This window comes from Halyomorpha halys, unplaced genomic scaffold, assembly GCF_000696795.3.
Source record: "Halyomorpha halys isolate HHAL.00 unplaced genomic scaffold, Hhal_1.1 Scaffold315.1, whole genome shotgun sequence".
In the NCBI taxonomy this organism is placed as follows: Eukaryota; Metazoa; Arthropoda; class Insecta; order Hemiptera; family Pentatomidae; genus Halyomorpha; species Halyomorpha halys.
In genome coordinates this window covers 366,879-380,907 of record NW_027105587.1, presented here as the reverse complement: position 1 = coordinate 380,907, position 14,029 = coordinate 366,879, and the positions used below count along the sequence as shown (strand labels likewise).

The 14,029-nt window shown below is 29.8% G+C and overlaps 1 protein-coding gene across 4 annotated transcripts in view; it reads left to right on the top strand.

The window, feature by feature from the left end:
* Window positions 1–14,029, top strand: part of Gld (Glucose dehydrogenase) — a 313,323-nt gene that overhangs the window by 156,217 nt on the left and 143,077 nt on the right. Inside the window, exon 3 of one of the 4 annotated variants that reach the window (XM_067052258.1) lies at window positions 9,409–9,452. The exons of 2 other annotated variants lie outside the window; for them this stretch is intronic. In XM_067052258.1, the coding sequence (XP_066908359.1) occupies window positions 9,444–9,452 (9 nt within the window). In that variant the 5' untranslated portion in view covers window positions 9,409–9,443. Of the gene's footprint in view, window positions 1–9,408; window positions 9,453–13,821; window positions 13,895–14,029 lie in introns of those variants that run through there. One more of the 4 variants, XM_067052265.1, reaches the window with a different exon arrangement.

Below are 14,029 nucleotides of genomic sequence, written 5' to 3'. Positions count from 1 at the left end.
TATAATATATAATATATAATATTACTATTAAATCAGTTTATATATCCTAGTATAGATATGATAAGATTGGGAATGTTCCCGAGAAGTCAGTCAGTATGCGTAGGCAAACACCACTTTCGCTGTAGATCGCCTTATATTATATTAAATTAGGATTTATCCATAGTTTATGAGGTATTCTTTCATCAATTGCATTATCCGTTACAATTTCGTTATAATTTTGAACTTATTAACAACTTCGCTATGCAGAATTGAAATTATTTTTTTAGAGGTATACAAGAAGTGTCATAACATATTGTCCTATCGCCATTAATGATATATATATATATATATTTGATTTTTTTATTAGGATTTCATTTAATATTTTGTGCCCAACCAGACACTCAATGCAAGACTTCTTAGCTGTTATAAAAATCTTGATTTAAAAAATATTAGGATGTCATCTGCAGGTACAATGAACACGGATTTATTCCTATAATGACCCTTTAAAAATCTAATTATTACAGTATAAAAATATAGTTTAATATAACAAAAAAAATTTTAAATAAGGTATAATAAACCGTTGCAATTTAAAAAATATATATAAAACATATCAACTATGACATTATTTATTCACTTGCTTTCTCAATGAATTTTCATCTACTTTTTTTTTTTTTTTTTAAACCGGAACAGCCATGAAATAAAAAAAGTGGTTTAAATTATACAATTTGTAAAAGTAGTTTTACTTCTATTCCACATTTTAAGAAGTTTATGATTACACAACGAAAATAACTATTCATTTAAGAACATTAAAAAAAAAAACTATTATGGTAATTAAATCGAGTTTTTGTTAGGCTACGTATTACGTGGCGACCTGAATTCAAACGTATATAATTATTTAAATCAGCAACTTAAAATAAATAATTGCAATAAACGGAAGTACATTTTCCTCATGTAGGCCTAACAACCAGCTAGTGTCTGTTTGCTTTATAATTAAAATTTTTTTTTAATGAACCATAAATGTCAAAATCATTTCTCTCTCGTGTTAAAAATTCGAAATTTTAATAACATTTTTGTAACAATATTTATTTATTTATTTTTAAACCTTATCTATGCTGTAGCCTTGCGCCTTACTGATGGGGCTGCACTTTATTCACCACTCCTGGTCCACTTCCGTCCGGGTGCCTCCTCCAGCACACAGGCTTGGACCAACCCTCTTTAGTACAAGAGCCCAAGAGGAGACTCCAACAAGGCAGTTATCTCACCCCAATTTTTGATTACTTTAATGAAAACTATGATTTGATTACTATAATTAATAGTAAAAATTGATGAGTCTGCCAAGCATAGGTAGGGGGAATAAAAAATGGCGGCTGTTTCAAAGCGATAAAAAAAACTAATGTTTCATCCGGAGCTCTATATCATAAAAAGTAGGAACAACACAAGAAAACCTAAGAGAACGTCATTTAAAGAAGAGTAAATTTTCTAAAATATGAGCCCTAATAGAGTTATTTACGTTAAGCAGTTTTCGAGATATAGCTTTTTAAAAAGCAACATTTCATAAAAATGTTGTATGGGACGTACTAAAAGATCAGTAGTTAGTGAATTTATTTTGAAAAATTTATATTTCAAAAACCATTTGACGTACAGATGTCGATTAGCACTCAAATTAAAGCTAGTTGAATGTGCTATAATGTAGTTTGTGATGTTTATCTTCGTAGGAGTAATAGTTTACATGAAATTTGCTGAAATAAATTGATTTATAGTTGTTCGGACAAATTTTCATTTGCCAAATTTATATTCATACGTGAATATCATAAAAACTACAACCTCTACAAAGATAAGTGTCATAAACTACTTTATAATAAGTTAATTTTCCTTTATTTTGAGTGTTGGCAGACATATGTGCGTATTATGGATCTAGAGATATATTTTTTCAAAAATCCAATATTTTATATGAACAACTAGAAATTAACATTTTGTGAGTTTATTTTGTCAAATACCATAAAATCTACTAAATCTAGTCCTACAAAGATAAACATGATTAACTATTTTGTAGTAAATTTAACTAGCTTTAATTTTGAGCGCTAGTAAAAGTCTGTACGTCCAATGGTTCCTGAAATAAAGTTTTTCATAAATCAAATTTATTGTCCGAACAACTATAAATCAATTTATTTTATATACTCTGCAAATTTCATGAAAACTACTATTCCTACGAAGGTAAAGGTCATTTCAACTTCTGTATAGTCCATTAAACTAGCTTTACTTTGAGTTCTAACAGACATCTGTACGTCACATAGTTCCTGAGATATAAATTTCTCAAAATAAATTAAGTAACTACTAATCTTTCAGTAGATTTTTAAGAAATTTTGGTTTTTAAAAAGCTAAAAATATCTCGAGAACTATAGGACGTAAATAGCTCTTTTAGGGCTAATATTTCAGCAAATTTACTCTTCTTTAAATAATGTTCTCTTAGATTTTCTAGTGTTATTGGTAGTTTTTGAGATATAGAGCTGCGAATTAAAAATCAATGTTTTTTTAAGGTTTTCAAACAGCCGCCATTTTTTAATTCCCCTACCTATACTTGGCAGACTCATCAATTTTGACTAGTAATTATACATTGTTTTATTGAAGTAATCAGAAATTGGGGTGAGATAACTGCCTTTTTTTCTTCCCAGCTCTTGTACTACCTAGTTTCAGACTGCGTCGGTATAATATATAATAAATTTAATAGGGGTTGGAAATTAGAGGAGGTGGTGATTGTTTTGTAGTTTGGTAGTTAGGAAGCTACAGCAACAGATATATAAGTATACATTTGGCGTTTTTAAATACATTAAAGCGCCTGTTGAACAGATTCGATACTTGACAAGAGACTTACTTGAAATCTATATAAAAGACTGAAACGACAAGGAACTGCTCGTAGTGCTATTGCTACAACATCTCCTTGACAAACGCTCTAAACTTCCCATTCACCACAAAAAATTATTATACTCTATGATAATCAGACCAATTTAGACATATGGAATTGAGTTCTGGGGCTCTACCAAACCATTAAATTCCTCCTGCATCCAATCCTTACAATCCTAAATCCTACGTAAAATCCTTGATACTCCTTATTACGTTACAAATAAACTCATCCACAAAGACCTTAACATCCCATTCGTTGCAGATTTGGCCCAAAACAGATATGCGTCTTTTCATTCCAAACTCCTTATCCATCCTAACCCATTAGTGCTTAATCTCTCATCTTTAACAATCCCTGATAATCCTCTGAGGCGTAAATATTCACATATTTACTTATTGTATTTATTATTTTGTACAGTTGTAAATTACATTACATAAATTTTTTTTTTTAATAATTTATTTATTGATATTTACAACTGTATACATATATACACATCAAGTAAATTTGCTGTAAGTGATATTATGACATGATAAAAACATGTGGAGAATCTACCCATTGATAAAACTCCAAAAACATTTCTAAAGGAGAAGATCTCGAGGCCATCTTCTTTTCAGACGCCTAGGAGGATTATTAGCTAGTGAAGGAGAAGCCAGGTTTGAAACGAGTTGGTTTGGGTGGTTGTGAAGTTTATTATGGAAGGATTGGTATCTGGTTCTGGCCAAATCGGCAACATAGGGGACATTGAGGTCCTGATGGATGATTTTATTTGTGACAAAGTAAGGAGCATTAAGGATTTTGGACTGTAAGGATTGGATTCGAGAGGAATTAGATAGTTTAGTGGAGCCCCATAGATCTACTCCGTATGTCCAAATAGGCCTTATAATAGTCATGTAGATTAGTCTTTTGTAATGGATTGGAAGTTTGGACCGTTTGTCTTGTAAATGTTGTAATAGTCGGAATCGACGAGCAGTTTCCTGTCTTTTCAGTCATGTATGAGGATTCCATGTCAGTCGTTTGTCCAGATTTAGTCCTAAGTAACGGATCTGTTTAACATGAATAAGTGGGGTATTTGTTGGGGTAAATGTGATTTGGTGGGATTTATTGGAATTTATTTTAATCCTCCAGTTTTGGCACCATTCTTCGAGGGTAGTGATGTGGGATTGGAGGGATTGGGATACAATGGAAGGGTCATTATTCAGTGACAATAGGCATGTGTCATCGGCATACGTGGTGAGAATAGTGTTAGGATGGGTTGGGATGTCAGCTGTAAATGCTATATTAAGGATAGGACCAAGGATACTACCCTGAGGTACACCAGCAGACTACATAAATTTTAAAAAAATTACATTAAAATTCCAACCCTGGTCATAAAAATTGTATTTAGTGTTTGTAGGGTATTGGTGATTTTCTGACATTCACCAGTTATTCTCTATCGCACATAACTCTGGAATTCCCATATTACAAGGTGAACCTATTGGAGATGCTCATACTCCATAGAATAAGTTTCAATTGCGAGCAGGAATAATGGATGTTCAAAGCCATGCTAAATTATTCCCTTTGTCCAGATAATTGCTACATCATTAACAGTTCTGTTATGAAATATCCAGATGTGGTTGATGATACTGTTCCGTTATTGGAAGGACTGACAAGATTACCCAGTTCCTGCACTATTGGTGGCCGTCAGTCGGCAGGAAGTTGCATTTTTTTGTGCATCATTTTGAACTAACTGAGTAATCTTATGCAAATGAATGCCATAACGGTCCTGATACTGACTAAGGTTTTCCAGTAGGTCGATGATATGAATGATTCGCGTTGTGTTGGAGGAACCTGAACTTATGATTCATTTGTTTGCGACTTTTTCCCCAAGCTTCAGAGCTCATAGTGGTTAATAAATTATGGTAATTGTAAAAAAAAAAAAATCTGAGAATTCGAAAGCTCAGAGGCCGTAATGGTGTGTGTGAAAATAATTATACCGAGAGGCTGACCGAAGTCTCAGGCATAATAGACCTTACGTCTGCTACACGAACGTAATAACTCATATCCAAATGAAAGGTTTAATGATGATTAAATGTCGTATGGTAGTTTTTAGGACTAATCGGATTCCATTGGCAGTTATATTTAATGTCTTTTTATTTACAAATATGGGATTTAAATTAGCAGTTTAATAAATGTTAACTATGCCGTGTTCGTATGAATTCGATCGGAAGAGGTTGGGCGGTCTTGGCTTTTGAAATCCATTCTCTATTTTTCTTTTTCTCCACTTATTATTCATCACATTTTCTTTTTTTTTAATTTATTCATTTTTATAATGTCGTATGTTAGTTGTCAGGACTAACCGGATTCCATTGGCAGTTATATTTAATGGCTTTTTATTTACAAATATAGAATTTAAATTATATCGAAGAAAGTAATTCAAGTTTTTTTATTTAAAAATATTTAACATTTTTCTGGAATAAAAATAAATCTTCATTCCTGCTAATAATAAAGCAGTTTAATAAAACATAACTAAGCCGTGTACGTATGAATTCGATCGGAAGACGTTGGGCGGTCTCAGCTTTTTCAGATTTGAACTCCTTTCTCTATTTTTTCTTCTCTCTGTTAGTTATTTATCACATTTTATATATTTTTAAAAATTTATTAACTGTTAATTATTTCTAACAATGATTAACAAAATTAAAGGTACTTTACAGGACGATTTTGTCAATTAAACCCTGCTAGAATATTATAAAGAAGATACTGCATATGCAGTTATTAGATTCCACATAATTGTCAATTGGTTTACAGAGACTTGGTTAGTTGGACTCACGGCGCTGATTATCAACCTATTCTTTATAGATACTTTAAATAATATCAATATACTAATAATTTCTCTAGCATAAAAAAAATATATCACATATCGATCTATCCCCGAAACGTCACCTATATTTTGGGGCTGGAATACTCCCGTTGAAGTACCACACAGACATGGTGGGTTTTGGAACGACCGTTTTATAATGTACCAAATTAGAAGCTCAGCTAAACTATCGACAAAAATTTGCCGCGTTGTCCATGGTTATTCATAACAGGTTAGGTAACCTAAGTACAGAAAAAATGTTATTTGCGAACTTTCAATGGATAGTTCCTCAAGCATGTCCAGGGCACCCTATCTTTATGCATGTACATTTTTTTCTATGTCTGGCACATTCGGCTCGCATCTGTAAACATGTTAAAATGTTTTCTCCAACCTCTGTAATATTAATACATTCGGTATGCAGTTTATAATTGAAGAAAAAAAGAACATTTTGCAATAGGAAATCCTTTTAATGTTGTTAGTGATAAATAACTCTGAGTTTCATTTCTCTCTCTGTTAGTGTATTTACATACGCGGTAGTAGATATTTAAGTTTTTCAACCTAGAAAGATACTTTATAATTTAAGAAGCTACTCATTTAAGCTCCTGGATGTAAGTTAGTCACATTCCCATGGTTCCTATTTTATGTGATCTTACATAATAAATACTATAAAATAAAAAATAAACTTAAAAAAAGTAATAAAACTGTTTAAATCATATCATTATAAAGTTTTGGGGGGTCCTGCGTGATTCTAACAAATCACCTCCTTGCACAAATGTTGGTCTAGTAACTTCCTTACAAAGTACTGAACCCCTGACCCGTTATGGGTTGTATCGGTACAGAGTTTTTTGATTTTATAAAATTTAAAATAAATAAATATAACTATCTGTCCTTACTATAACAAGAAGAATAAAAGCTATTTAAATAAAAATAAATAGTGTATACAAAATGTATTTAGATTAGGTTAAATTAAATTAATAATTACAATTTTCTTACAAAATTCCACTCCAATCTACTTACCAATGCTTAAGGTGCATTGACATATATTTAGGCAATCTAACCTATTATGCAATCTTTTCTGTTTATGACCCTTTATGAGCATTGCAAATATATTGGATTGCCTTTTTCACGAGACTAATGCCCCCCACTATTATAAACTGTTAAAATAAACATGTAAGGCCAGGCTGATCTGGTAATAAAAAAAAAAATAATATTTTAAAAAATATTTTGAACATAAAACATAAAATTTATGTATTATTATTATACATAATATATTTTATACATATAATACAATATATCATATATTATATTATTTATGCTTTATAACATAAAATCGGTTTCATTATTTACATTATAAAATGAAATAATTGATTTTTACTTAGGTTTTATTATTTGATGATCGTTTGTATTATTGAATAATCTTGAATACAACCTTTTTCAAAGATGTTACTTAAAGCAATATATTTAGTAGTTGTCTTATTATCTATTTATTTTTTATCTTATACTGTTATTTTTATTATTTACTATGAACATATTTATTTGTAAAGTTAATAGTGGCACATCTGACTAAATATATTTTTTTTTTCAGTTTTGCGTTTGAGGGTAAAGTAATTTTATGATATTTTTAATATATATAGCAAAGTCGGTAGGTAAACTTCAGTAAAGAAAGTTAACGCGGTCTACAGTTCTATCTTTGGAATATGTCCAATTCAAACCAAATTAAAAAAAAAAATCTGTGAGATGTGCCACTACTGACGCAAAGCAGCAGTATGTACAAACATATCAAATAACATCATTTAATCATAGTCTTTAATTATAAACGCTACTAGATTATTTGTAATGCACAATCATGTTACTTTAAATCACTCATTGTAAATAGCACAGCTCAGCATTTTATTTTTCACTTTAGTAGAGTTCTTATGAAGTCATCGATGATCCACTTTACATGTATATACTGTAGTTATAATCATAGTATAAGGATAAGTAATTGAATTTTAAAGAAAGTATACGTTTATTGTAAATAAATATGATAAAACATTATATAAAATTAAAAGTCCATTTCACAGTTTTAAATCAATTATTGCTACATACCTCAAAAGATGAAAATGAATATTTTACTTACTAAGTTGGAATACCTTTTATACCAATATCCAATACAGAATTAAAAATAAATAAGATAAATCATCAATTTTTGTTCTAACAAATCATAAAGTTGTTATTTCTTTAATCATAAATTGTTACAAAAATTATTGTATCTATGCATATACATTATGTTCCTGCATATATCTTCTCGGTCATATCTAAAATTTTTGAAATTTCGATTTGAGATTTTTTTGGTTCCCAATAGCAGATTTTGATCTACTTTTAGAAGGAATTGTTAGTTTTCGAACCATCCAACTCCCAACTCTGGAATTTTCTATGAAATGGGGTATTTCTTTGTCTTTACGGATTCTGATGACAATGTAGATTTTAAGACGAAATTATATCAGTACTTTTTTCTATCCGACGCGTCCAGAAAGCTTAAATTGCTCATAAACAAACAATATTTTTTTTACGTTTCTTGACAATTTACGTTAGGACAATCTTATAAACAATAAAAACAAAATCGTTTGAATTGTTTCCATTTTAGTCAATAATAGTCAAAAGCCATGATTTGTGTGAAAATTGGCAAAAATCGTAATTTAAATGCCATCAACGCGCATAGGATCATAAAAGTACTCCATACAAAATCGTCTTGAAATCATATTTATTATCAAAATCCATAAAAAGAAGTAGCTTATTTCATTGGAAGTTACAGAATTAAGTGCGCTAGAGCGGAAAAGGTTACAAAACTAACAATACCCTAAATAAAAATAAAAATAGAACAGATGCAATTGTTATGAGCTAGCAAAAATTAAATTGAAATTCCGTACATTATTACGGTAAGGGAGTATATACTATCATATTCAGAAAATATGTTCAAATATAATTATATATTTACTTGTTTTTAACTTATTTCTATTATTTGCTATTAGTATATTAATTTTTTGTTACATTAAATTCTTTTTTCTTTTTTTTTATTGATATTATTGTAACGAGGTTATCTCATTCGGTTGGAAAACAATCAATAACCGATCGATTTGATTGGTTCGTTTAAGAACGATGTTTGTCTGTGTGGAAAAAGGTTACCTAGAGTGCAGTGATTTTATTTGAAATAAATAACTGTGATTGTTTCTTTAGTTGGAATAAAGAATACTCTGGCACCTTTCTTATTTATTTCTTGGCCAAAATATCCAAATATTAACATTTATATTGTATACAGCTTTCTGATCTTGAATCTCTTATATATTGACAGATGATGAACCAAAATTTTAGGCCTAATTGTCGCTTCATAATAATAGAAAAACCTAAAGTCTTTAATGTAACTAAATCCAAATAAAAATAATTCACGTACCCTATTCATAAGTTAACTAATATTTACTCCATTAATTTTAATAGAATTTTAACGACCGTATATGACTTGGAAGATTTTAATTTATTGTATCTTAAGGAAAATACATGTGCTGCTTGACGTTTCAACTCCATCGTTGGTTGTCGCTTGTAAATACTCAAATTGATGGCACCGCTGTACATAGAGCTGGCGTAGTTAATGTAAAAAGTGCAATTATTAGTTTATATAAGCAATGATGTATCAAGACCTTTTATTTTTCTGTTTTTCTAGACTGATCAGTCACGAGATAAAGCAGTCAGGAAGGAATGCCTGAGGTAACTCTCTACAAATATTTTTACTTAAACACTGAACTGTTTGTTTATTTATACTTGGTAGTGAGAGAAATGTGTAACAATGGACTGTTTATCATTTTTGGGGAGGTAAATTTAACGGTTTGCTGGTCATATACCGGAATGTTTTCAATTGTAGTCTTTACAATAGATAGAGTAACTAAGTGTTATTGATATCAGAAAAAAAAACTAAGCAAAGCATTAAGTCTCTATAAACTTATAAACTATTAAATTAACAACTAGTATACGCTTCTACAACTTGAGCATCATAAGGACAAAAAAAGACCAAAAAAAGGAGACAGCATATCAATACATGACATTTCAACATATGGAAACTGATTGCGAACATTGAGAAAAACACCAACAGTAGAGAAGCAAAAACAATTTTCTAAAAGACCGTAAAACAATTAATATGATTTTATGATGTGAACCACTACAATTCGTGAAGGGTTTGGGATTCAGTACTTTGCTAGAAAGCACTGTTTTTAGAACTGAATGTACCCAATTTATGAGGCTCCGTGGGCCCCAAGAGGGCTTCCGAACCAACAAGGTTGACTCGGCACTACAGTAATAGAATAAATATTTATCTGTCACAGATGGATTCAAACCTGGGTCCTTGGTGTTAGTAGCAAAGCGTAATTAATATTATTTGTTTATTAAATAAATCAACACTTGTATCCTTTTTTGTCTCCACACTTTTTATTTCAACAGTCAAACGTTTCGGCCATTTTAGCCATCATCAAGGACATCTAAATATTTAACAGTTTATATTATATATTCATTTGTAACACTTATAACACCAACATTATCACTAATAATATAACATACCTTCAATTATATATTCTCCTCACATTAAATTTAAAATTTCTTTTGCAGGCTATTCTGCACAGGTCATTTATTAATTATAAGTTAAAAACCTATTTAAAAAGTCAATTATTAGAGAGTCATATTTATTATTAATAAGCTTACCTAAGCTTAAGTTTCGTTACATATGTTTCTATTTAAAATCCTAATTATCCAATTCTTCTTATTTTAAAACTATTCACCAAAATCACTAACCATATACACAAACTATTTATAACCTCCCACTCACACAGGTCAGCCTTGTTTTAAAATTAATTTAAATTGCATTTTTGTCTCAATTTGTTATTTATTCTAATTCTCAAAATTCCATATTAAAATTAATTGTAAATCGTAAGAAGTTTCTCCATTTATTTTGTTTAAAATCTCTGCATAATGTTAGTTTAAATTCCTAGTATCTGTTTTAAAATTAACTGTGTAATTGATGTTCTCTGATATATAAATTGACACAAGTATTTTTCTTTTGAACAAAACTAAGTAACAGAATTTAATGAAAAGGGAGGTTAAAGTGGTTTATCATCACTGTTATTTTATTGGTTGGAAGGTATAGTTGAAGTTATGCGTTCTATTTAGTTGATCGGTCTTTTCTGTGATATTGATGTGACATGTTCAGTTTTCGGTCTGCATTTACAATATTTTTTTCCATTATGATGCCCTTCCTGGTTATTTCTGGCATATGGTGGGGGGAGGGGGTATCAATAGGTTACTACCTTATTTTAACCATGCTGGGGGGAGGGGAGTATTCATATCGTGCTGCCCTTATTGGGCTACGAAAAATTCACGTGAACTTTATGGAATTTACAAAAATTGGAGGCACAATTACCCTTTAAGCGTCTGAGTATTTAGGGAAAGAAGAAAAAAAAAACAGTTCAAATTAAATGTTCGAACATTTATTGAAAAATGTAATATCAAAGCTACTTTATGTATAATATAAATAAAGGAGATGGTGGTGTTGCCATTTTATATAAATGGATTATACTTCTAAATTGCACAATCATTGAAAAAATTTAATTTTATTGCCTCGGCGCATATTATTGCGGCACGCCTGGTATACGCTCAGGCGTTTATTGCAGTGTTCATAGCTGTTGAGTAGCACTGCAAGAACCACAAATTATAGGTAGTATTTGAGTATTGCAGGAAACAATTACAACGTTCAAATTTACATTCTTTATATCTTGTTAAATATAAATCGTAGAGGAAAAAATATTTCAGATTATTAATCAGAGATTTAAATTCTGCTGAAAATTGAAACAAAATGGGATAATTTTAATAAGATTTTTGTTGCCAATAAGTAGCGAAAAGCATCGTATAAATGCAAACTGTAGATAAGGCACTAACTCAGAAAGTATTTTTCAACTGTTATCCCAGAGACGCAAGTTGTCTCGATTTTAATTTGTTTTTATTACTTAATCTATATTTGTAACGATTTGTAACAGGCTTTATGATAAGGTTGAAGGAACTGTAATGGAGAGCTGTTACATAGTACACAGGAACATTATATTATAAACAACTTCGGAATCTTCCCACGATCCTGGAAGAAGATAACCAGTTAACGATGTAGCTGCCTTGGATTTGGTTGCTCCGACAACATTAATGCTTTAATTGGCGAAGTAAACCAAAATACTTTCTTAAAACAAAAAAAAATAATTAGACAACCGCATGCATTAGCTGGCATCTATCACAAAGCTGAAGCACAAAGCTCTTCCCTCAATCGGCTCTCAATTTAACAATATTTCGTTGGTCATGGATAGAGGAAGGCAGATATTGAGTAAACGTTTTTTTCACAAAATATCTTTATTCACTAAAACAGGCGTTTTTCTATTTATTTTATTTTATTTTTGTCATTTTTGTTTTTCTTCTGAAGAATCTTCCAAAATCGTGGACATTTCTTTTTAATCGCTTATTTTATTTTTGGAAATTTCGGGGATAAATTTATTTGTATTTTTAATTCTTTTACCTCTGATATAGCCTATATACATACAGAAGAGGTTGACCTAGTAAGAAAAAAAAATATTTATGTTTGTAATGTGATAAGAAAAACAAAGAAAAATTTAGAAAAGAAAGAAAAAATGAAAAATAGAAGAATAACTAACAAAAATGTAAATAATTAAAAAAAACACTAGATGTAAGTATAATATAATATACAAATATAATAAAATAATGCTGTTTAAAACATAATAAACTAAAAGTATGTCTATGAAAATTTATTTAGATAAAATATAAACATGGAAGATATTAAAAAAAAAAAAAACGTAAACAAACCATAAAAAAATTACAGATATTCATAATTTTTATTAAAAAATAGAAAAAGACAACAAAATATCTGACTAAAAATGTCATGATCAACCAAAAATCAATTAAAACATTTCGAAAAATATTGGAATTATTGTTAATTACTCAGGAATCGTACAAAAAAAAATTAGAAATAAATAAAAACTTCGAAATAATTACTAATGTTTAAAGTTTTAATAAATAGTGTTTGAGATTTAATTTAATACAGCTTATTTTATTTAAATCATTCACTTTATTTTGATGACCTTGCCCCCAAAAACTGAGTAAATTTATAAATAGATACCTCATGTCGTCAAAGGATGATTTTAAATTAAATATAATGACTATTACATCATGAATTCAATCTATTGCGAATTTTGACATTTTTATGCATTATTTAACAATAATATTTCTTTCTTACTTTAACAATAGAATATAATTAAAAAGTATTCTCCAACCAACCATCACTTGTCATTATTTAAATTAAATCCATTCCCATACCGAAAATGGGAATGAACTTGTCTGCGTTGAACATTTACATAAAGATATATGTTACGCCACCCAGATTTTGGAAAGCAACACAAGCCTGTGCGGTCTGTTGTCTGGGCATAGTGTCGAAATATTCTGCAAAAAAATTTCGTCAACAAATAAAAAGCAATTGAGAAATCTGTGCATTAACGCTCACCACGCTGGGAGCCACAGAATCCCACAGGTACTTCATAACCTAACTAAATAACGCATCATAAAAATATGCCCTTTAAATTAATTATAGTCAAAATTTTCAGTTTCATTACGCACATCACTTATTTTATTACTTAATTGCCCGATAAGTACAAACGTATTATTACATTTTTGTACGATTAACTTATTATATATTTTAATATTTAGTGAAAAAAATAAATAAAAACCTATGCCTCACTGTAGTTTGAAGGCTTCTGGTTACAACCCTTGCGAAATGTTTTCAAGGTTTAAATATTTTAAGTCGTCGTAGAATGTCATGGTATTTTTTTTTAAGAATTTATAATGCTTAATTAATTAGTAATGAAGTTCTATAATGCTAACAAATTTCTCAAGTAGAAATGATCTTTACATCACCAGCATAAACCTTTATAATTTTTAATAAAACATAAATTATTTTGGTCCTAATCTCACAATCTGGTCCATTTTCTTCCAAGTTTCGCTTGGGCGCACTCCCATTCCCTTGGACATCCTGGACATACGTATGCGGCACCCAGTTCGGGAAACACTGTACTTGGTTACTCTAAATTCGAACATAATTGTTTGGATTAACAGAGGTAAATAAAAATTATCATTAACAATGATTGTATTCAACATAATCCAATTTATAATATTCAGATTCAGAATAATGAATAAATATTAATGAGAACTAAATGACTTTGTAATTTATTCATTGTACAAACAATTTAATC